We start from the raw sequence: 24,656 nt of genomic DNA on the forward strand, positions 1-24,656 counted from the left end.
GTCCGAACCTCTCTAGCAACCTCAATCCTTTCTTAGCCTCCCTAGGCCTATAAAGATTCCTCGCAACCTCCTATTACTAAAAAACAGTAACAAGGTAAACTAAGTCCTCCTTTGAATCTGCCCTTGTTCTTTCGATCCTTTTTCCCAATTTCAAAATGAGAAGCCTACACTCCCATGTTCTATGTCCTCATCACTTTTCAATCAAGCCTCTGATTCAGCCACAGGACCAAAACGGACTAATCCAATCATCTATGTTCCCTCATCTAATTCCCCTAACCTCTCTACAGCTTGAACCCTGCTGAGTCTTTCCCTCCACAGCAGCAAGTCACCACATACCCCAGTCCATATCTACTTGTCATCATTCCGGGCACTTGGGATGACTCTTCTTTCTCCTCCAGTTTCCTAAATACATTGCAGCATTCCCCATGAGCTTCGTTTTTTACTTTCTTCAAAGATATGATTTACCCTGATAAACCTCATGAAGATGATGCCCAAATCCTTCAACTGCTCCAGGATATAAGTCACCTACTGAGTCGTCTACCTGAATGTCCTGATGATGCTACTGATTCCACCTTCTCTCCAAACTAGAACCTCCTGATGATGCTACTGATTCCACCTTCTCTCCAAACTAGAACCTCAGGAGTCTATATATAACCCATCCTTCCCTTGGTTACCCAAACCAAAATCTGGGCCATCTTTGGCTCCGCTGCTACCCATTTCCTCACATTTCACCATCTTTCTTCTCCTCAAAGTTTTAAAATAAGGAAAGATGAGTAAAGCATGGTTTCCAGCCCAGGAAAGGACAGAGAGAAATGTAAGCAAACAATTATAAAGTAATCTGATAAGCATTAAAAAGAAAAATGCACAGGATGCTGAGGTTGTGGGGGAGGGAAGGGCAAAGGGGAGAGGAGATGGCAGTAAGAGGGGAATTCAACAAGCTGTAAATTCTAAAAGTCAGAACCAAAATCCTGTCCCCAACCCTCACTAGGCCAAAACAACAGCATACATCCTAAATAATCGTGTGCCCTGCTTTAACAAAACTCAACTGACTGAATACAAATTAGGCAATGATTGATTCTCAATATTCGTGGGTTTTCTTTAAAAACTGTCCTGATGAGGGATCCCTGGGTGGCGCAGCGGTTTGGCGCCTGCCTTTGGCCCAGGGCGTGATCCTGGAGACCCAGGATCGAATCCCACATCGGGCTCCCGGCACGGAGCCTGCTTCTCCCTCTGCCTGTGTCTCTGCCTCTCTCTCTCTCTCTCTCTGTGTGACTATCATAAATAAATAAAAAAAATTATAAAAAACAAAAACAAAAAAAACAAAAAAAAACTGTCCTGATGAATTTAAAATAATTTTCCTTTTCCTTTTCATATATTTTCATAAACATATAGGTCATCACAGGAATTAAAAGATGGAAAGAACTACATTCTCCCATCTAGCCACTTCACCTCCCAAAGGCTAGGGGGAGGTTAAATGACTTACCTGAAGTCACACCACTTGTAAGTAGCAGAAAGGGGACCTGAACCCAGTGATCTTTCCATGTTACTTCACTCACTGCCTCTAATGTGTCTCTCACCTCAGCGCGCTTTCCCAGTTGATTCCCATAAAAGCCAACAGAAATGAGAATTCAGAAAAACAGTCCAGACGTCAGGTCTCTTTCAAAAGACTGGAATGTGGTCTCTTAGGCACATACATACATAATAGAAATTCAGGAAAATACGGATCTGGCTACAACTTAGTTGTCTATAATAATAAGAAATGGGGGGCAGCCCTGGTGGCACAGTGGTTTGGCGCCGCCTGCAGCCTGAGGTGTGATCCTGGAGACCCGGGATCGAGTCCCGCGTCGGGCTCCTTGCATGGGGCCTGCTTCTCCCTCTGCCTGTGTCTCTGCCTGTGTGTCTTTCTCTGTGTGTCTTTCATGAATAAATAAATAAAATCTTTAAAAAAAAAAAAAAAGAAAAGAAATGGGTCCTCAGCTTGTTGATACCAAATTGACTAGATGACTCTTGTTCCCTAGGTTCTCCCCAAAATGCCAATGAAGTTCTTTTTCTTCCCCCAAATAAAGGCCTAACTGGAGTTCTAACTATTCAACTAATAGCTAAAAAGCTTAAGAATGTGGGAGAGTGGGGTGCTGGCACACAGGGGTTTCTCCCCCCAACTCCATTAAGTGTTGGATGGCTTAGAAAAAAATGAATTCTAAGTACTGAGCTAATCGTGATACCAAAGCCCAATTAGCATAGCTTAGTCAACCCGATTTCACCTTCTGTCAAAGAAAAGAAAAAAAAGTTACTTCGCTCCACCTCCAAAAAGTGACAGGTGCTTTTCACATTATGAACTTGTTTTCCCTGATAGGGCAGTTAAGTAAGTGATTACAACTGGCAACTTGCTCTAAGCAAAAACCCCTTTTACTCTTAGAATCTGATCCCTTTCTGAAAGATCCTGTGCTCACTTTACAGGGAACATGTTTTAACATGTGAGAAATGCAGAAACAGAAGCAGCCAGAGCTCAAGGCCAACTCTGGCCTGCCTTATACAGCTTCACTGTCAGAAGTTCATCTGTAATGATGGCTCCTAAGCTTAATAACAGAAGAAAAAAATATCAGCTTGTTTGGGTTATTTAAATTCAACTAAGTCTAGAAGACAATAAAACCCATTCTTACCACCGCATTTTCCCTGTCAGAAAATTCCTGAGAAAAATGTAGTCTTAAACTTGATTAGACCAGAAAGAGAGCCTTCTGAACAAGTGAGAAATGACTAAACAACCGTTAATTAAAACAAAATGGACACTTTAATAGTCTTTAATTCTAGATAAAACCTGATGAGATGAACAAATACGGTCATGTCTTAGTCCTTATGACTCACTGAGACATTGTCACATCCTCTTTCTCACTACTACCTCTGCTTCTAAACAGACAAATCATTTTAGATAACAGGTTGTCAGAAGTTGGGAAAGCAGTTTCCTGTAAAATGAATCAGAAATAAATCACTGGAAAACCAGCCTGGTCAGAATCAGTCGACTTGCTAACAAAGAGTTACTCTACTTCGCCCAAGGCTCAAATTTCTGTTCACTTTATCTCAAAGAGGAAAAAGTGAGCCTTATGCACACTGCCTTGCCTTCTGACTTCCCTGCCAGTCCAGGGCCAATCTCCTGCTGGTTGTGGGTCGCAATGAAACGGGCTTCTCAGTGGTACGGGTATGCCCTTCCCTTGGTCACAGCCACTCCCTACACTTATGTCTCAGACTGGAGACCTCTTGTCTCACCTACTCTTACTCATGCTCCCTGGTGCATCCTTACCTCATCTACCCTGTATGTGTGTCTACAATTAAATATCCAGGCAGCTGCTTAAGTGGGAGTGGCTTTTTGTATGACTTCACAAAGTGTTTTCCAAGGATACATACATGATACTCATTTCAAATTTATTTTTAACTTAGAGAATACTCATAAGACCATCAGGAGACAACTCCCCCAACTTCCTCCTCCATCACCTATAAATATCTGCCCGTTCCCATTCTTTCTTCCTTTCCTTCTGTTTCAGCAGGAGTCACTCCTTGTATCCTGGATAATCACTCCAGCAGTGCCCGGGATCTCACTTTCCTGACTCATGGAGACCATGTTTCATCATGCCCTTTCTACTCTACACCTTGAACCTCTCCTCTTCAAGACCTCTTACCCTTCCACCCTACAAAGGAGCATGCTCAAGGTTCTCCATTTTAACATAATTCATTAAGATGACCATCAAATATTTATTGAGCATCTACTATGTGCCAGGAGCTCTTTTCTACCCGACATAGTCGTGAAAAAAAGGAAGTTCTTCTCCTCATTCAACTTTCTTTTTTTCTTTTCAGGATCTTTATTTATTTGAGAGAGAAAGACAGAGATTGTGTTTGTGGAGGGATAGAGGGAGGGAATCTTTAAGCAGACTCCCTGCCAGGTGTGGAGTCCAATGCAGGGGTTGATCTCAGGACCCATGAGATGGAGGCCTGAGCCGAAATCAAGAGTCAGACATTTAACTGACTGAGCCCACCAGCCGCCCCTGCAACTTGCTTTCCAGTGGCGAGAAAAAAAAGAAGAGAGAAACATATAAGCATCCTAGCTCCTATTCTTTCTCTGCTTCACTTCACTCAGTTTGCCTTGAAAGAGCAGTGTATGACACCTGCCTCTACTTCCACCTCCTCTTCCACTTGGATTCCTTACCATTCCTAACAGGTATGCAGTGCCTCGCCCCAACACAATTAAAACACCTCAAGCAAAGGTCCCCACCAATGACTTCCCCTACTTGCAAATCTCAATAGCATTCCTCAGCCCACTCTTGGTTAAATTCTCAGCGGCAACAGGCACTTCTTGCAATTCCCTATTGCTTTACTCTTCTCTCTCTTTGGCCATGTGTACCTCTCTAGACTTTTTCTCAGCTTCCCCCTTAAATGGTGGTACTTCTAGAGCTGTATTTAGCCTCTTCTCATTCAGTGTGCTCCCTCTGGGCCACCTCAGTCATGCCCATGGCTTCTGTGATCAGTGACGACCACTTAGGAATACTGAATGTGTTATTTTTAGGACAGGCCTTTCTAAAGAGTTACACACACATAGCCAATGGCCTACTTTGGATTTCTACCTGCATCGCCCAAAGACCTCTCAAATTCAATAATACTAAATTTATCTATTACCATAACCAAAATTTTTCTTCTTTCACTATTCCCTGTACTAGGAAATCATGCCATCTTCCTCTCAAGATGCTAAGCCAGAAACCTTAGAGTCGGGGTGCCTAGGTGGCTCAGTTGGTGAAGCATCTGCCTTTGGATGGAGCCCCACAATAGGTTCCTTGCTCAATAGGGAGCCTGCTTCTTCCTCTGTTCATGTTCTCTCTCCCTGTCAAGTAAATACAATCTTAACAAAAAAAAAAAAAAAAAAGGAAAGAAACCTCAAGAGTCCACCCCAGTTCTTCTATCATATCATATGCCCTCCTCCTTCAAACTAGCCTCATCAATTTTGCCTCCTCAAATACCTCTTTTCATTCCCTCTTCCCTAATCCTACTACAGAGACCACTAGCTCATTTCAGTAGCCTCCTTAGAAGTCCCCCTGTCCTGTCTTTTCCTCATGCTGTTTGTATCTATTCAGGACTATTATGCATTGTATTCAATGGGAGAAGTGCCCCTTGGTTATAGGACACAGAAGCCTGAAACCACCCTCCTCTAGGGTCATCTCTACCAAATACCCAGGTCAGCCACTCCTGCTCACAATTCTTCAATGATTCCATATCACCTATGTGAATGCTCTATAAACTCTATCACCTAAAGAGAGCATTGGGGCATGAGGGTCTAGAAGAGGCACAAGGCACAGCCTATTTTTAAATTTTTAAATATAAAATTATCTTTTATCTTTTTGATTCTGTATCATAAACTATTCATGTTTTAATACATCAATAACTTCCCCAAAATCCAATTAAATGTATACTGCAACTTGACGGGATGAGCACTGGGTATTATGCTGTATGTTAGCAAATTGAACTCCAATCAATCAATCAATAAAATTCCAAACAAAAAAATAAGAAGAAGAAATGTATACTGCAAGATGTACATGTTTATCCTATAGCTTTGAGTACCTCCTGACACATTCACACAAACCCCCACTGGGAAGTAAGGACCTGCTCACCTGTCCAGGCTCACTGGACCTACTGAGCTTACACTTTATGCCCTAGCAGTTACTAAATCACCTTAATTCCTCAAACATGCTACAAATATGCTATAGTGGTTCACAAATCCATGCCTTTCTCAAAATGTAAAGTGTCCCTCTCCCTTGTCTGTGTGCCCAACAAACTCCCATTCAACTGTTAACTCTGAACCTGAGCAATAACTTCGGGGACTCCTTCCCAGACTGCAGGTACACTGACACCCTTGCATACGCACCTTCAATATCTATACGCACATTCTTTATGTCACTTATTAGGCAATAAAGATGCCTTATCTCTGCAAATAACTACCAAAGAAGTGAATGTCATGCCCATCCTCCTGACAACAGGCAACCTTACTGAAAGTTGTTTTATTTTTAAAGTTCTTCTATTTCCTCTCATTCATTCATTAGCCCATTATACTCTGGCTTTGGATTCCCACATCACTGCATTAAAATCACTTTCTCTAAATTCATAAACCACCTGGTGGCTACATCCAATGAATCCATCGCTTCTCAGCCTTTTGGCTAAGATCAAGGGTAAATCCAATGAATCCATCTTAATCCTTACCATTCTGTGTTTCCAACATTTAATCATTCCCTTAGTCTTTCTGACCTTAAACTCTCATTTTTCTTCTCTAGCTTTCTTGCTAAACTTCCAGCCACTTCCTCCTACTTGTTTTTGCAGGTTTTCATTTCCTGTGCCCATGTTAGCATTCCTTAGGGTTCTGTCTGAAATACTCCTCTCTATTCATGCCAAGGCCTCTTTCCTGGATGAACCCATTTATTCTCATGGCTTTAGCTATCATCCTGTTTTAGATAAAGCTGGAAACCAAATTTGGGTTCATATACCCAATTCAGATACTCCTCACTAGTCACAATTTCTGTATGGATGGAAGTTTTGGGAGTATAAAATTATAGCAGCACAGTGGCATAAAAGACTCACAATGCTTACCAGGTACCAGGCACTGTTGTAATCACTATACTTTTTTTTTTTTTCTTTAAGATTTATGAGAGACACAGAGAGAGAGGCAGAGACAAAGGCAGAGGGAGAAGCAGGCTCCATGAGGGGAGCCCGACATGGGACTTGATCCCGGTTCCCAGGATCACGCCCTGAGCTGAAGGCAGACGCTCAACCGCTGAGCTACCCAACATCCCAGTAATCACTATACTTTTATGTATTAACTGATATTGTTCTCATCTAAATCCTATAAAGTAGACATTATTTTTTTTAAGATTTTATTTATTTGAGAGAGAGAGAGAGAGAGAGAGAAAATGAGCGAGTGAGAGAGAACAAGTGGAGGGAGGGGCTGAGGGACTCCCCACTGAGCAGGGAGCCCAATTCTGGTGCAATCCCAGGACTCCAGGATCATAACCTGAGCGGAAGGGAGATGCTTAATCAACTGAGCCACCCAAGTGCCCCAAGTAAATACTATTATTATCTACATTTTACAGGTAAAGAAATTGAGACAATTGCAACTACAAGAAGAAAAAAATGTAGGAAAGAATCTCCACCTCTAATGAATAATTCTTTTTGAACAATTATAAGGAAAAGTTAGAAGGTGATCAAATCAAATTCAAGATTTTGAAGAATTTACTTCTTCTGATAATGATGATCTTCTGTTAATTAACAATAATCACCTTAACCATGTTTTCAACTTTATGATTATCTTAATCATGTTTCTTTCCATCTTTACTGAAATAGGATAATCTTAATCATTAAAATGTTTCACAAGGACTATTTCTCAACCACGAAGATAAGCTAGAAGCTCTTGACAGAATAACATATTCAAATCAGGCACCTGAGAGAAAATTGGAAGGAACTAAGATAAAGGTGTTGTACATGTACAGTTGGTGCATGAATGTCCTTGGAAGTCTAGTTGGCATATAATAGGCTAACATGACCAAAGGCCTGACCTAGTTCAACAAACCTGATATTTACCATATATCTAAATATTTCACTTTCCTGGCTTTCAAACATTTTGCAAAAGATGCAACGAGCCAAGAAAAGACAGGCATGGGAAATATTTAGTTTTTCCAAACCAGGACCAACTAGTTACACCAAAATGAAGTTTGCTGATAATATCTGGTCTACAGATATTATCACCCCAGTTAGCCTACACCCAGATCAGATCTTGTGGGTAATACATGTGGTTAAGGTGAAAGAAAAAGGGAATCACCTTTGTATGGGCCAAATACAATGAAACAGAAGAGGTGTACGTCCCCCCATGCAAGGAACAGAGGACTCAGTGGTGCGGCTCCAGCTCTCATCAAGTACTGTATCTTCTATAAGTGGCTGCATAATAAATATCAGCTGAACTGAATGAGCAAAGTAGCCAGGTAGGCTGATGAGATGGAAAGTTGTCACACATCATCCAACTATAAAAGTCACGTGGAAAATCAGACGGCACAAATAGGTGAGGGAAAAAAGGAAAAACAAACAAACTTCAGAAACTAACCAAATGCCAGGAAACATCATGAGCTCCTGAGTTCCAGCCCTGACCAGCTCCCACAGGGGCTCCTTTTCCTTCCTGCCAGAGGCCTTGGGGCCAGAGCCCACACTGCTTTACTCTGTAAAGCTGCACCATCTAAGGAATCCTGGTGGAATCTTCTCCCTGCAAAGTCCATCTGTTCACTGAACAAGTGTCTGCTGAGAGTCTTCTATTCTAGGCCCTGAGCATCCAGCAGAGAAACAGGACAGCAAGGTCTTTGCTTCCACAGAACTAACATTTTACTAGGGGAGAATCAGATAAATCAGGAAAAAGATCATAACAAATGGTAGTAAGCATTAATTTAAAATTTTAAAACAGAAAAAGAAAGTAACAAGAGAGAAGTGATGGAGAAAAATGGGGTGGAATTACTCATTTGAAGTAGATCAGAGAAGGCATCTCTGAGATGAGAAGGTAACTTTTGAGCTGACACAAAAAGGAGGAAGAGTCGCTGGCTAAGCACAGATCGTGGAGTGGAGCATTCCAGGCTGAAGCAAAGCAAGAAACAAGGAGGTGGGGACAAGCATGGTGAGTCCAAGGAGAGGGAAAATGCCTCACTGCCCTTGAGATTTTGTTCAAATGCCATCCAAGGACGAGATCATACCCTATTTTAAACTGAACCCACTGACCCAGCTCCAGTTCTCTATCCCTCTTCACGATTGCCCTCCTTTGAAATTTTTACCATCTGACAAGCAATATACTTTACCTACTAATTTTTGTCTATTCCTACAAAAAATGCAAGCCCCTTAAGGGCAGGGATTTTTCCTATTATAACCTCTGCTATATTGCCTGTACCTGTGTGGCACATAGTAGGCCACAATAAATAGTCACTACATAAATAAAAGGGAAAGGGAACAGGGCGAGGGAGAAAAGGAAGGAGAGAAGTCAGCCAGTGTGGCAGAAGCACAGTGGATGGGGGGAACAAATGAGGGATCAAGACTGTGTAGGGCCTGGAGAGCACAGAATGGAGTTTGAATTTTATTTTATTTTATTTTATTTTAAATTTTATTTTAAGACAAAGAGAAGCTATTGAAGGGTCTTTAGGCAGGGAAGCAACATAATCAAATCTGTGGTTTTAAAAGTTCACAGTAGCTTCTATGTGGACATTGCTGAGAGAGAAGAAAGCAGGGACACTAGGAAGGAGCTAGTGAAGCCGGGGATGAGCAGGTCAGGCCATGATTAGCAGTGACCAACGGTGAAGAGAAGCAGACTAAGGATATTTCTCAAGGTGATACCAAAAAAAACTATGGATGGACTAGATATGGGGAGTTGGACTGAAGGAAAAAGAGGAGTCAAGGATATGTTGGTTTTCAATTTACTGCTTCTCAGTTTCAAATCTACCCTTCATTGCCTTTTCTGTGCAAATTAAGATGGACCCTTTACGTAATTTTCCTTTGCCTGACGCCTCCATGTTAAGCCTGGTCTGCAGCGCTGGAAAGATACTGCAAGAGGAATGGTCTTTTCTTTCTGGTTCCAATGAGCTCCTCTTGGTAGCATAAATAGAACATCAAGAAGTTCATATCACTGATGTCCTATGGAGTCCCAGCCAACTTATTTTAAGATCTTTTCGGATTTGAGAATTTGAGAAGGCAAGTGGTCTAAGCTCATGAAACTTTTATGTTTCCAAAATTATTTTTCCTACATATACAAGGACTTGGGCACTTCATACTGTTCATTTACCTTTTTTCAAATGCTATACCATACTGCTTTGAGCACAGTAATTTTAGACTCTGTTTTCATACATGGAAAAGCAAAGACCGCTTCACTATTCTAACTTTTCATGGCTATTCCAAAACATGTATGCTACCATATGCACACTGAGATTATTTTATCTAATTCCCCACCACCCAAAGAACTCTCCATTGGAACTATAATTGATTTCCATTACGTTTATATATATTTAGACTTCCCATCTGGGAATATGTTATATATTTCCATTTTTTTTCAGATCTTGCTTTTACATCTTTAAGATTTTACAATTTTCTTCATATGGATCCTGTGCCTTTGGTATTTATCCTTAAGTATTTCTTAATTTTTTTTTTGTATTTCTTAATTTTTAACACTATTATAAAGTCTTTTTCTTCTCACCAAGGCAGTTCATTCCCATACTTCCCTCTGCCAACATCTCAATGATACCAAAGAATGCTGTTACTTCCCACCCATTCCCATACTACCCTGACCCACAATGTCTGAGTTCTACTGAACTCTTTTAGACTATTTTATTCAGACAACCAGGTTTTCCTCTGCAATGTCTCTTCTATTTCAAAGATTCTTTTTTTTTTCTTTTAATTTTTTTTTTTTTTTAATTTATGATAGTCACACAGAGAGAGAGAGAGAGAGAGGCAGAGACACAGGGAGAGGGAGAAGCAGGCTCCATGCACCGGGAGCCCGATGTGGGATTCGATCCAGGGTCTCCAGGATCGCGCCCTGGGCCAAAGGCAGGCGCTAAACCGCTGCGCCACCCAGGGATCCCTATTTCAAAGATTCTTACTTAGCATTTACATTACACATTCCCCATCACTTGCTATGTATGCAATTACATATATGTGTCTACATGTACATATAACATACACATATATAACACACATATACATACATTTCAAAGTCCACTTGGTCCATCACTGTTTCCTTTCTTCTCCTATCTTGGGTCTCTGCTTTGCATTATCTGTTTAATTAGAGTATACTTCTTAGATTGGAATCTGTGGATGATACAAACTCTGAATCTTTGCACACTCACACAGAGCTTTCTTTTCCCTAAAGGGTGAATAATATCTAGATTGCATACAGAATTTTGCCGAGTAGAGACCTCTTCTCTAAATAATCAGTAGATGTTTCATACACCATCATCAAAGTTTGCATCATCATTTACACTACTGCAAATGAGGAGAGCCTATTTTGTTGTTGTTGCTGTTGCTGTTGTTGCTTCTATCTAGTAGCTTAAAGGCTTTTTTTTCTTTATCACTGAAATCAGGAATTTTACCAGAATATGCCTAGGTTTATGTCATTTCTCATCAGTCTGGCCTGGAACAAAGTGGACTCATTTCTCATCAGTCTGGCCTGGAACAAAGGGATCCCCTTCAAATGGGATTTTTAAATGCTAACTTTTCACTTAAACAAAAAAATAAAATGTTTCCAGATGCTTAAAAGCCCATTACTTAATATTTTTAAAACCCAAACAGCTATTTTTGAGAAGTTACTAGATTGAAAGCTCCTTGAAAGCAGGGAATCTGCCTTCTATGCATCTCTCATCCTCTCAATAGCTCTTGTAAATAGGGGATCCCTGGGTTGCTCAGCGGTTTGGCGCCTGCTTTCGGCCCAGGGCATGATCCTGGAGTCCTGGGATCGAGTCCCGCGTCGGGCTCCCGGCATGGAGCCTGCTTCTCCCTCCTCCTGTGTCTCTGCCTCTCTTTCTCTCTCTCTCTATCATAAATAAATAAATCTTAAAAAAAAATAGATCTTGTAAATAAATGTGTTCAATACATTTGAGCTTTACTTACATATTGATGCATTGAGCACTTAACGAGTTCCAAAAGGTAGAAGACCTTGCTATAACACTCACAAAATGTAAAATCCAACTGAGGCAAAAATAACTAAAACAAATAATAGTGGTCGGTTAAGTGTTAAACTCTGTTACTGAATACAAAGATCTAAAAATAGAAGAGATTAATATGAATGAAAGTAGTTGGCTGGTTTCATGATCAAGGCAACATCAGCTGGGCCCTGGAATATGGGGAAATTTTAATAGGAAAAAAGGCAGTTCTGACAAAGAAAACAGTCACCATAAAAGCAGAGAGATAGGAACGGGCCCATCAGAAAGAGTGAGGAAACCAGTCTGACTGTAATAGAAGAGTCTGTCAGAGACTAGTGAGAAAATAAGAATAGACAGGGAGGCTGATGACAGTCTAGATTCATTCACTGTGAACAGGTATTGAAAGCACACACGCCTTCAGGATGCCACACGCTGTCCTCAAGTAGCTTACAAGGGGAGATGAGAGTCAGTATATAAATAGTAACTTTGTAAGTTTGAAATCATTTGAAAAATAGATAACACACAGAGGTAACATTAGAGATCAGAGCTTAGAGAACCAACAAATGAGGAAGTTGGTGTTTTTAACAGGAAGTTCATCTTCCAGTACTTCCCTTGGTCCTTGAAGAAAAACAAGCAAAGAACTATGGGAGGGGAACTCAGACTGATGCTTTTTGTACATGTTCAATTTAAAAATGAAGATTTCTCCAAACCAGAAAGGAAATCCAATAATGTTAAGAATGGCAAGTCTTTAAAACTTTAAGAAAAAAAAAATTTTTGTAACTACGTATGGCAAGGAAAATTAAAAGACATTATGGTGATCGTTTTAAAATATATACAAATATCGAAGCGTTATGTTGTACACTTGAAACCAATATAATGTCGTATGTCACGTATACCTCAATAAAGAAAAAGTACAGGCAGCCTGTTTGCCTCAGTCACAGATTTACTAAACAAGAAACCATCAGAAGCTTTTACCTAATAATTCCTGCTGGATTCATTTTTAAAAAGGAGATTCAGTAACAAGACTGCCCAACACCCTAACGCTGGCGTGCCTGATCTGAGTTAAAACCCACAAGTTCCAGGCTATGAATAACCTGAAACAACAAAATCCAAGGTTCTTAGAAAGTAAGAAACAAGCAAACAAACCCTACAGGTGCTTTAATTTATCCATAAAAGCAACAGTCCTCTAAAAATAAAGAGATATTAGAGCACTATTCCTATTCCTTCACAAAACAAGAAATAACTCTAAGAAAAAAACAATTAAAGGACATATCATTTACAGAAATATCTACATTAATTTATACATTAATTTTAAAATTAAACGTTAAATATCGTAAGAAAAAAACAAAGCACTAAAAACTCTTTCTGAACCAGAATGTAACCACAATCCTCTCTATAGTCTGGAAGCTCAAGTCCAGAGCAAACCAAGGATCTTTCAAAGCCACTAGACCTGTGGGCTTCCATTTAGGACTGTCGTGTGAAGCATCTAAAATATTTTCCCCTTGGGTTTCCCCTTCTCAACTTCTGATCATTCTCATCTCAGTTCAAGGAAGAAAAATTAATTTCACATCTATTCTCTGAGAATAGGATAGAACATTCCCATCTTTTTCCCTCCAGGGAGCCCCACTTCCAAAACTCCAAAGACAGAAGCTGTATTCTAAGAAAAGTGGGGTCCAATAGTTAGGATGGAAAAGAATTTTGCTGAAACAACTTGAAACATGATTCAGGGAGACAGAGGCAGATGGCAGTGTGGAAACCCATGGGGTTTGGAGCCAAGCAGACTTGGGTTCCCACCCCAGCATACTGTAGTCTCAGACTGCACGTTCTTTAACAAGTCTCTACAAAATGGAAATCACACACCCATCTTCGGCAGTTGTGAGATTAGAAACACATTTCAAAGACCTGCCTGAGGTCACATAGTAAGCAGCAGACACAGGACTTAACCCAATTCTAAATGACTGTTAAGTCCACTGTTCTGATCCCTTTGCCATCTATTTCAGAATATAACTGCAACTGGCAGTGAGAAAGGGAAAGATCAGGGGATGGGGCCAGAACTGGCACACACTGTATTCCTCTCCAGTCCAGATGCTTTCTGCTAGCTCAGTTCTCTCACCGTGATAACAGGAGCTACTTATTCGGCACCTACTTCCTGGCCAGCTAGGGTATATGAAGAGCTAAGCACAGGGCCTGCTACATAACAAGCACTCAATAACTGATTCAGAGATTTTAACTTCTTAAGAGAGCTTAGGAAGGGCTGGCTTCTTACAGGAAATTGAGTGGAACAGAAGTAAACCAGGCAGAAAAGGGGGAAGAACATGCCAGAGTGGGCATTATTCAGAGAAAAGCAATGTGTACAAAGGCATGGAAGTGAAAAAGCACAGTAGTGCAAGTAGCTAGGCATGGCTAGAGAGAGGAGAAAATCATAGAAGGCGCAGGAAATAAGGCTACAAAGGCAAGCAGGTCCTCTCTATCATAAATAAATCAATCAATCAATCAATCAATCAATCTTAAAAAAAAAAAAAAGGGAGCGCGGGGGGGGGGGCGGGGAGATCCCTGGGTGGCTCAGCGGTTTGGCACCTGCCTTTGGCCCAGGGCGTGATCCTGGAGTCCCAGGATCGAGTCCCACGTCAGGTTCCCGGCGTGGAGCCTGCTTCTCCCTCCTCCTGTGTCTCTGCCTCTCTCTCTCTCTCTGTCACAAATAAATAAATAAATCTTAAAAAAAAAAAAAAAAAAAAAAAAAAAAAAAACAAAGGCAAGCAGGTCTTCATATCCAAAGGATCCTTGGATATTATCCTGTGGATGAGGCAAGGGAATGAGCAATTTTAAAAAGGGGAGAGGACACGACTAAATCTGTGTTTCAGATTGATCATTCCATCACAGGATGGAGAAGGATGGAGTGGAGGGAGAGGGACTGGGAAGGGACTAGACGCAGGTGGATGAGTTAGGAGACTACTCTAATAATCTCAGCAAGAGGCTGATAAGAGCCCAAACGAGACCAGGAGCATCTAGGTGGCTCAGTTGATAAAGCATCTGCCTTCAACTCAGGTCATGATCCTGGGGTATTGTGCACTTCTGGGATAGAGCCCCCACATCGAGCCTCCCTTCCCCCACCAGCATCAGACTCCATGCTCAGCAGGAAATCTGTTTCTTCCTCTCCCTCTGCTCCTCCCCACGTCTCATGCTCAGGTTCCCTCTGGCTCTCTCAAATAAATAAATGGAATCTTAAAAAACAAACAAACAAACAAAAAACCAGAGCCTGAACAAAGACCAAAACGGCATGAATGGAGAGGAAGAAGAATCAACAGGACTTGGTGATCCACTAGAAGTTAAGGATGACCCCCAAGTGTTTGACCTGAGTAAGTGGACATTCCGAAATAGGGTTCTGTGGAGCAGACTGAAATAAGGAGTAGTTTTGGACTTACGAAGTTACCACTGTCAGGGGGAACCAATGGGATGTCTGGAGCAGAGGGCTCAGAGTCAGGCCTAGAGATACAGACCAGGGAGCCATCTCACAGCCAAGATAGCTAAAGCCCTGGACATGAATGAGGTTACTCAGCAAGTTTATATGAAGTGAAATGGCTAATGACAGCAGGAACACTTGTATCAGAAGAAAGAGAGAAAAAGAAGCTCGAGAGAGCATAAGAAGGAACAGTGAGGGAGCCAAAGGAAATGACACAGTAAGAGCTAAGGAAGAAAAGAGTTTTTTATAAAGATAATTATTCACCATATCCAATGCTGCAGAGAAAGATAGTGTGACCAGTGGGTACTTCTTTTCAGTCTGAAATTAGAAGTCATTGATGGCCTTGGAGATGGTCGTTTCAGAGAGCTGATAAGCAGAAGCAATGGACCAAGGAGTGAGCAAAGGAAGGAAAGGAAATGTCAGCTACACCTTCTAGTATCCGAGGGAGAGAATGCAAGCACACAAGAGCAAGCGGACTCCAACACAAGACTGTGGGAAGCTGCTTTTTTTAAGCTGGGAGAAATTTCAGCTTATTTATAGGCTAGAGGGAAGGAACTGAGAGCCAAGCGTTAAGTGAGAGGCTGAAGATGAGAGAAAGAGACAAAGACAAAAAGACTATGAATGAAGACTATGAATGAATAGATCAATCAATGAAGTAAGATGCCAAGATTACAGAGAAGGGATGGGACCGAGACCTCAGTGAGAGGGATGCAGCGCAGAACAGGGAAGGGGATATTTCTTCCTTTGAGAAAGGAAAGGGGATAAGGGTGGGAACTGACACAGATAAGGCTGTGGGTGTTGAGGAGGGAAGGGGAGGAAGTCTGGCTTTCCTTACAAGCTAGTAAGAATGGTTCTTAGCTTTGCTTCATAGTCCTCTTTAAGAAACTGATGAAAGATTCTGCTCCCCCAAAAGACACATCAGCACTCACACTCAAAATTCTACATATGATTTCAGAGTTTCCAGGTCCACTGAAGCCAACTCATGAATCCAAAGAAACTGGCAACAGAATTCCAAAGAAATTGCCTTTCAGAAGTGATCTTATTCATAGATGAGCATCCAAAGCAAGCAACCTACACATTATAAACACAAAGATATGAAAAACTCTCCCTTAAACCTCTAGGGTATGGGGCAGCTGGGGGGCTCAGTGGTTGAGTGTCTGCCTTGGGCTTAGGACATGATCCGGGGTCCTGGGATTGAGTCCCACATCGGGCTCCCCACAGGGAGCCTGCTTCTCCCTCTGCCTGTATCCCTGCCTCTCTCTGTCTCTCATGAATAAATAAAATCTTTAGGAAAAAAAAAAAAAAAAACACCTCTAGGGTATGATCAATGACCAAAAGGGATGGGACGATTTGAGGTGTATGACAGAACTAACTTAGACTCTAGGGATAAGAAATATAGGAGACCATCCCCGCTTTTAGGAAACCCAGAATTTAAAGACCGTGACAAGAGTTGTGGATTTACCATGGCTTCAGGAAAGAAAAAAAAAAAAAAAAAAAAAAAGCAGTATCTTTAAAAGATGAAAGATCAGTCTAGAGCTTAAGGGAGACAAAAATCAGACCCTTAGGTCTAAAGATAGAGGACCAGACACGGCTGATGGTAAACACAACTCAAAAGAAAAGAGGACGCAAGAAAACTTTTGAAGGAGGAACTGAAAGGATTTGTTCACTAAAGACAAACAGAGGACTAAGAAAAGGAAGAGACAAAAAAACTGTTTGAAGGTTCTAAGCACCCACATGCGCCTTCTCATAACCAGTAGATGCCGGAGTCTCAGAAACCGTGCTTAAATTTCAAAGCCATTTGCCAGAACCTACCAGCTCGGAAATGTGCACACGCCACATGTCTGTATGAAACAAACCAGCTACTCTCCTGTGCTCCAGTCAACTGCCTGCAGTGACCCAACATGTGTTAAACTAAGAGTAGAGAGTGCCGACAGGAGCACTGATGGTGGACTGAGGTCTTGCTTTTAAAAAATACACGCACAAATTGATTCCATTCATCACTTCATGTGTAACCATATTCTGCTAACTAAAACAAGATAGTAAAAACAGCCAAGTCACTATGCATCCATTCACCATCAGAAACAATAAAGATTAAACGCCCCAAGTCATCATTGCATGCCACATATGATAGTCAGCTCATTTTCAACCTTGCAACTCTAATGAGATGGTCATTCCTTTAAGAATCAAAGAAACTGGGCAGCCCCGATGGCCCAGAGATTTAGCGCTGCCTTCGGCCCAGGATCAAGTCCCACGTCAGGCTCCCTGCATGAAGCCTGCTTCTAACTCTGCCTGTGTCTCTGCCTCTCTCTCTCTCTGTGTGTGTGTGTGTCTCTCATGAATAAATAAATAAAATCTAGAAAGAAAGAAAGAAAGAAAGAAAGAAAGAAAGAAAGAAAGAAAGAAAGAGAGAGAGAGAATCCAAGGAACTAAAATGAGGAAGGTAGACAGTCTGTCCAAGGTCACAAAGCTACTAAGTGACAGGCCATGAATGGGCCCCAGGGCCACCAGATACCAACACCTGTGCTCAAACGATTATACAACCCTGCCTCATCCAAAATCAAATCCCAAGACAGGGATTTCACTTTAAATCAAGTTGAAGTGAGCAAAAATTTATTGCACGCCCAAAACAATACAAGAAAGAAATAGTTGGGGAGCTTATTTAAAGAAGTTTAAGATATGATCGCTTCTCAGTCTTTTGGCTAAGATCAAGTGTAGAAGTTTAAGATATGAATGGCCTTTGTGGGAGCTTCCAATTGAGGTGAAATGAAAAACAATCTAAGTGATTAGAAAATGTATTGGTTGGCAAAAATTACATACACTGTAAATGCTGTCAGGTTTGAAGCCAGGGAGGCCACAGTGGTCAGGGTTAGGTTTATTTTTTTAAAATGTAGCACTACAGCTGAACTCTTGAAGAATACTGAAACAGCAAGCAGGAAGGAGGGCTTCAAAGAGTATTCTTGAGAATGCTTCAGGAGGAGAGACCTGCAGTAATTACAATACAAATATGGTGAGGGCCCTTTTCAGCCAATCATCTGAACTTTCCACGTTGAGTTAGTTGCTAATCCTTGCCCAGGTAGGAAAGAAAGCAGCCACCAGGGGCCAGGCTAAGAGTGAAGGGCTAATGATTTCTTTTATTTTCTTTTTTTTTTTTTTTTTTTTAAGATTTTATTTATTTGAGAGAAAGTGAGAGAGTGAGCAGGAGGGAGAGAAAATCTGAAGCAGACTCTGCGCTGAGTGGGAAGCCTAACGTGGGGCTCAATCCCACGACTGAGATCATGGCCTGAGCCGAAACCAAGAGTCGGAGGGCTCACTGACTGAGCCATCCAGGTGCCCCTTAATAATTTATTTCATTCAAAAATCCAGTTCAATGCTCTGGGACTGTCAAATGATAATTTTTCAAAACATACATCAGAACAAGGGTGTCCTTTAGAGTAAGGTGAATCATTCTACCAGTAAAGTTGTAGTTTGTCTTCTAAACTACCCTTAAAACCAGTTTACATCATTCTACTTCTTTTTAAAAAATTATTTATTTATTGAGAGACAGAGCACACAAGTAGGCAGAGCAGCAGGCTGAGGGAGAAGCAGACTCTCCACTGAGCAGGGAGCCCAACGTGGGGCTGGATCCCAGAACCCTGGGGTCACACCTGAGCCAAAGGCAGATGCTTACCTGACTGAGCCACCTAGGTGCCCCATCATTCTACTTTTTTGACAGTGACCACACAAATCCATTTATAATCAGTCTAATTTTTTCAGTCACAACTAGTCTGGACTCCAAAAGAATATCACCAGATTTTCTCTACTTGACTCCAAGTAATCTGTAAAATGAATTTCCACTCTCAAATGAAATTTGCCACCATGAAGATTTTCAAAGGAACATACAACAGGCTCTGACCGTAATTCCTGAAGATGAGTTCCAACGTAGGATGAGTCTAGCCCACCAAAAAAATATATATATGCAAGTTTAACGGAGAAGATCACTCAGAATGCCCGGTTTGGGTTATTTAAAAGTCCACACACCCACTTTCTTTCCTATCCTAGCACCAGGTATGACAACTAGTTGGAGATGATTTTCTGATACATGTGTATCCTATGAATTCACAACTATGTGTCGTATTTGGGGCAAAGTGGAGCACTTTCCCATTGCTGGTAAAATAGTAGAGACTTACCAGTTTCCTAGCTCCTTCATTTTACTCGCCCATTTCAGAGACTGTGAAATACGACTTCTAGCCTGCACCCTTCCCTTTACCCCTCTTGCTCCCCTGCTGCATCCCCACTCCTCAAGGGAACTCCCTTCATCTAGCAGAGCCCTCTCTCCTCCCTCCACCTTCAAGGTGGGCCCTACCAGGCTTGCCGGGCTGCCAGGAGGAGTGCTAGGAGGAGAGAGGGAGGATGTGACTGTATTTGTTGTGTTTGTGCTCAGAGAAGTGTTCAAACAAGAAAAGGGAGGATCCCTTCCTGTGTTATTTTGTCTTAAATACCTTCCCAGTTGTCATCTTTGGACACTGAAAGACTTGGGCTCTTCCAACAAGCCACAGAAGTGTGGGATTTATGTCCTTCTCTCCTTTGCGCTTAGGACTGGACTGCACAAGCTCAATCACAGCCGTTTCCACTAGCCACACAATCCAAACTCGTATTTATAGTTCTCTGCTGTTTCTTTTCCACGACGACGGCAAAGCAGATCGCTTCCTCTTTTCTTAGAAGGCAACCTCTGGACAATGCTCTACCATAGTCTCCTGTACTGTCTGGCTGGTATCTATGGGATCTCCCTACCAGACTCAGGGCTCCCTGAAGGCTGACACAGTACCCTGCTCACCTGTGTCTCCAGCACACAGTAAGCACACAAAATAAGTCTGTTGACTCAAATAAGTGAATGACAGATTTGAAAGAGACTTCAGAAAAAGAATCAAGGAGACTATTTAGAATTGTGGCAAACAACTGTTACAGAGCATCTCCCTAGAGTAAGAATTAGAATAGCCTGTGCCATAACAAGAAAGATATTTAAATCATTCAATGGTAACAGATGCCGTAATTACATGGCAGCTTAGGATAATGGCACTTATTTGATGAGCAGCTTCAGATAAAACACTTACCCTCCTAACCTTTCTAAGTTTTCCCTTCTGTTAAGACAAACAAAAAACAAAAACAAAAAAAAAGAGAAGGGAAAAAAGGGGTGAAAGATGTTAATATCTAACTATTCTAACCACAAAGTTGTAACGGAGCCCAGATGACATAACATGTAAGATCATTATACAACTACAATGCATCAGAGAGCAGATTTAAACGAATAAATATCATTAGTGCTACTTTATATGCACACACTTAGGTACAGCATGTGAATACAGTGACAACAGAGTCTATTGGCAAACATATAACCGATATAATAACGCTACAATAATATACGTGGGTCATGAAAAAAAAAATCCACCGTGGGAGTACTTGTAGAAGCCTCCTACCTATTCAATTCATCTACAGGAGAACTCATACTTATGGGTAACTTCAACTTTAAGTGATGCTCTGAACAGTTGCAGCCTCTTTCTGGCGCAGAAGCAGGAGCTTTCACCGCTAAGCCCGTGGTGACCTGCCTGAAGCACTAGACACAGCCCTGGGCTCTGCAACGCGCTCTGCGGCAAACAGCCCACAGAGGCACAAACCTGCATCCCAGCAGAGAGGTGGCTGACCTATGACCAGAGCCTGCAGCTGAAAATAGACAAACACAAAGAAATGTCTTAAACACTACACAGCTCAGACTACCGCTATAATTAGGACAGCCTGCGTGGTTTAAAAAAAAAAAAAAAAGAATAAAATCAAGGAATAGGTACACCAAAGCCAGCAACACATGATAAACACATAGTTAAAAGTACAGGTTTTTGAAAGAAAAAAAGTACTTTTGTCAGAGCAGTAGCTATAAAGGAAATGTACAATAAACAAACAAGCAAAGATTCATTCAAAATATACTACAGACATCACAAGGCCATGCCAGAGATCTGACGGTCAGTGGGTTGTTTTCACTTCACTTGAATTCCTAAAAATGTCTACCTACTTCTCCAGTCAAGCATCCTCCGTACTTTATTTTTAAGCTAGAGAAAAAGACAGATGGCCAAGTTGATGACACTGCAGGCCCAAGATTTTTCAACTGCATTTCTCCCGGTTGTCTGTTGCTAAAAGAGAGGAAATACAGGACAACGAAGTATAAATCTGTAAGAAACTAATCCAACCTAAGTATACGCCAGCCGAAGCAATCCTGCATCGGAAAGTAAAACTGTGCATTTGTCCTTAACGAGGGTGAAGGAAGCCTTGACATCCACAGTTTGTAGGAGTTTCACACCTTTCTAAAGGAGAGAAAGGTGAGCTCATCAGTGGGAGTCCTAGAAACAGTTCCTCAGAATCCTTTCCAGAAACACCCGGAGCAGTAAACAATAATCAGCTGGAAGCTGATATACCAAGAATAAGGAGCTTCCAGGATTTCCCTCTGTGTAAAAGCAATCAACTCCTATTTTTAATCTCATTCTGACACAAACATCCAGCCAAACCTCTCTGTTGCTGGCTAATCAAATATAGCTGATCTGTTACTGTAGAGTAAGTGTTTTAAAAGTCAGATTTGAATGGAAGTCATTATAGATTTAATGACAATGTTTTCATAGAGGAGAAGAATGAGGTTATCTAGAGACGCAGAACCCACGGTAACGCTCTAAAATACGTCACACAAACCAACTCATCTACCGCTGCTGATTTGGGGGATGGGCCAAAAAAGAACTTCCCAACTGATCAATTGAAAAAAATAGCATGTTGGCGGTAATCAAATGCAAATGTAAACAGCACCTCCCTATACATGGGAAAACCTAACAGGGTTATTAAAAATAATTATTTCCTCGTATGCCCAACAGGATTTATGACACTCAAATCCGCTTCTGGTTTTTCATTGTAAAGGATTGAGGGTGGGGGGAGGATGGGGGGGGAGGGAATGTCTTGATAAGTAAACAAAAAGTCTGAACTCTCCTGGGAACTTGTCACATTCTTCGCTTCCCATCGACAATATCGGATCCACTTGAAAAATGCTAGCAAAGAGGGGCCTCTGGCAAGGAAGGCGGGAGGGGGGGGGTGGAATATGCAACTCCGGGGACACCAGCACAGTACGGACGCGAAGCCCCGGAGAAAATGCTGCTTTTGTCTCAGAGTCAGCCCGTGATAAAAACAGGAACTTTACGGAGAACTGATGGCAACTGCACAAGCGGCCTCATCACATGCCCACCACAGAGCAACGTTCCTCTCATTGTTGTCCGAAGGGACTTTCTCTGATAACAGTGGCTCGATTTATTCCATTCTTGTAATTCTCAGATCCAGCCGTCCTAGTACGGGTGCATTGTGCAAAGAAAGAGAAGAGAAAGGGGGTGGGAGGGGGTGGGGGGAGGAGTGCCAGCCGGGATTTGCCTGTAACCCCGTAGCCTCCCCCTCCTCCTCTCTTGAAAGACTCCGAAAGGTGCCCAGATGCGGAAAACCCACCCCAATACAGGCACCAGGAAAACAGCCTTCCCACAAAGGTGGTCTGCGAGCGGCGCGCTGCGCGTCCCTCCGGGCTAAGGGCCGCGGCGCCGCAGGACCCCGAGGCCCCTGTCACGGGGGGGGGGGGGGGGGGCTCGTATTGTTGGAGGAGGAGGGAGGAGGCGAAACGCTGCGGCTTCCCCGTGCATCTTTCTCGTTCTAAGGGGGGGAGGGGGCTGAGACAGGCGTGCCCCCCCCGAGGGGAGAGGAGGGGAGAGGAGGGCAGAACTGTCAGCCGCCCGGCCGCAGCCCCCCCGCCCCGACGCCCGGGGGCGCAGCTTTGTCTCGGGTGCCGCGGGGCAGGCAGCGCAGGACCCCCCCCCCCCCCGACACAATGAACGCCCGGGGAGCGCTCTCCGCGGGCCGCCGGCCAGGATCCGTCCCGCCCGCGCGGCCAGAGGGGCGGCGGCCCCCCCGCCCCCCGCAGCGCCCGGCGCCCGCTCCCCGCCGGCTCCTACCCTCCGAGAGCTCCAGCTCCAGCTCCGCCAGCTGCGCCCGCACCTCGGGCGGCAGCGCCGCCACCGCGGCCGGCGCGGGCTCCAGGCCTCGCTCCGCCATCCGGGCTCCGCCAGCCGCACTCCGGAAGACGAGAGAGGGGGCCGCGGGAGGGACGGACTGACGCGGGCCCACACCCGGGCTACAGGATCCGGCTCCGGCCGCCGAGCGCCGCCGCCGCCGCTGCCGCCGCCGCCGCCATGAGCGAGAGTCACGTGACGCGGCGGCCCCGCCCCCAGGCCCGGGAGGCCCCGCCCCCGCGGCCGCGGCCGGAGGGGACTCGCGGGGGGACTCGCGGGCCGGCGGCGCCCTCTACCGGGAGGCTGCTGAAGCGACGCGCCCGGCCCGGCCCGGCCCGGCCCCGGCGGGGTGACCTCGCGGTCCCCGCGACCGGGGCGCTCGCCGCGCTTGCCCCGCCCGGGCTCACGGGCACGGAGTTTCCAGAGACCCAAGCCTCACTTTGTCCAGCCTTTGTCTTCTCCCCTCCGCTGTTTGCCCCGAGTTGGCATCCCCCCATTTAAGAGGACCTGAACTCAAAGCTTTTTTTTTTTTTTTTAACCCATTAATGATTTTTTTTTTAAGATTTTATTTAGGGCAACCCGGGTGGCTCAGCCTTAGGCCCAGGGCGTGACCCTGGAGTCCCGGGATCGAGTCCCGCGTCGGGCTCCCTGCATGGAGCCTGCTGCTCCCTCTGCCTGTAGCTCTGCTTGTCTATGCCCCTCATGAATAAATAAATAAAATCTTGATTTTTTTTTTTTAAGATTTTATTTATGTATTTATTCATGAGAGACACACAGAGAGAGGCAGAGCCACAGGCAGAGGGAGAAGCAGGCTCCATGCAGGGGGCCCGATGTGGGACTCGATCCTGCGACCCCGGGTCACGCCCTGATCCCAAGGCAGGTGCTAAACCGCTGAGCCACCCGGGCGTCCCTGACTAATGAATTTCTTTTTAATTTTTATTATTCAATCACAGACCACTCCTTCACGGGGGCTTCCCGGTCCCCCTTGCCAAGAACTCTGTTTCTCTTTCAGTTGCAGCACTGAAGGCAATGGGAGGGAAAATCTCTTTCATCCTATCCAGGATTCTAACTATTTGCAAGTGGAGAACTTAGTCTTCTTTATCTTTTTCTCCTCTTCAATGTACGACTTCACAGGTGTTCCAAAAATATTAATATTTTAATTCAATATAAGAAGGCTCCAAACATTTGTATATTTTTACCAGAAACTACTGGAGCAGATGCTTTAAATAGTTGTTCATATTCTTTCTATCATTTTTTTTTTATTCGAAAGCTCTTCTTTACAATTTGAGGGATTTCAGTGTTTTCACTTGCCTCCTATGCTGACCCAAAATTGCCCTCTTGAGAGAAAAGGCCTCAACATCTGTTCACTAGTAGGAGTTTCTAGACAGTAGTATACTATTTATGGGCTGAAAGGAAAATTATTTTTTAGCTGAGAAAAGAATTTCAGCTTGAAAAAAAAGA

At 43.2% G+C, this 24,656-nt stretch overlaps 1 protein-coding gene across 2 annotated transcripts in view; it reads right to left on the minus strand.

The window, feature by feature from the left end:
* DIP2B (disco interacting protein 2 homolog B) overlaps positions 1 to 23,356 on the minus strand; it is a 219,890-nt gene extending 196,534 nt beyond the window's left edge. Inside the window, exon 1 of one of the 2 annotated variants that reach the window (XM_077870075.1) lies at positions 23,139 to 23,356. In XM_077870075.1, the coding sequence (XP_077726201.1) occupies positions 23,139 to 23,238 (100 nt within the window). In that variant the 5' untranslated portion in view covers positions 23,239 to 23,356. The remainder of the gene's footprint in view (positions 1 to 23,138) is intronic. The other variant, XM_077870076.1, reaches the window with a different exon arrangement.
* Between the last annotated feature and the right edge of the window lie 1,300 nt (positions 23,357 to 24,656).

Source organism: Canis aureus, chromosome 25 (assembly GCF_053574225.1).
Source record: "Canis aureus isolate CA01 chromosome 25, VMU_Caureus_v.1.0, whole genome shotgun sequence".
Lineage (NCBI taxonomy): Eukaryota > Metazoa > Chordata > Mammalia > Carnivora > Canidae > Canis > Canis aureus.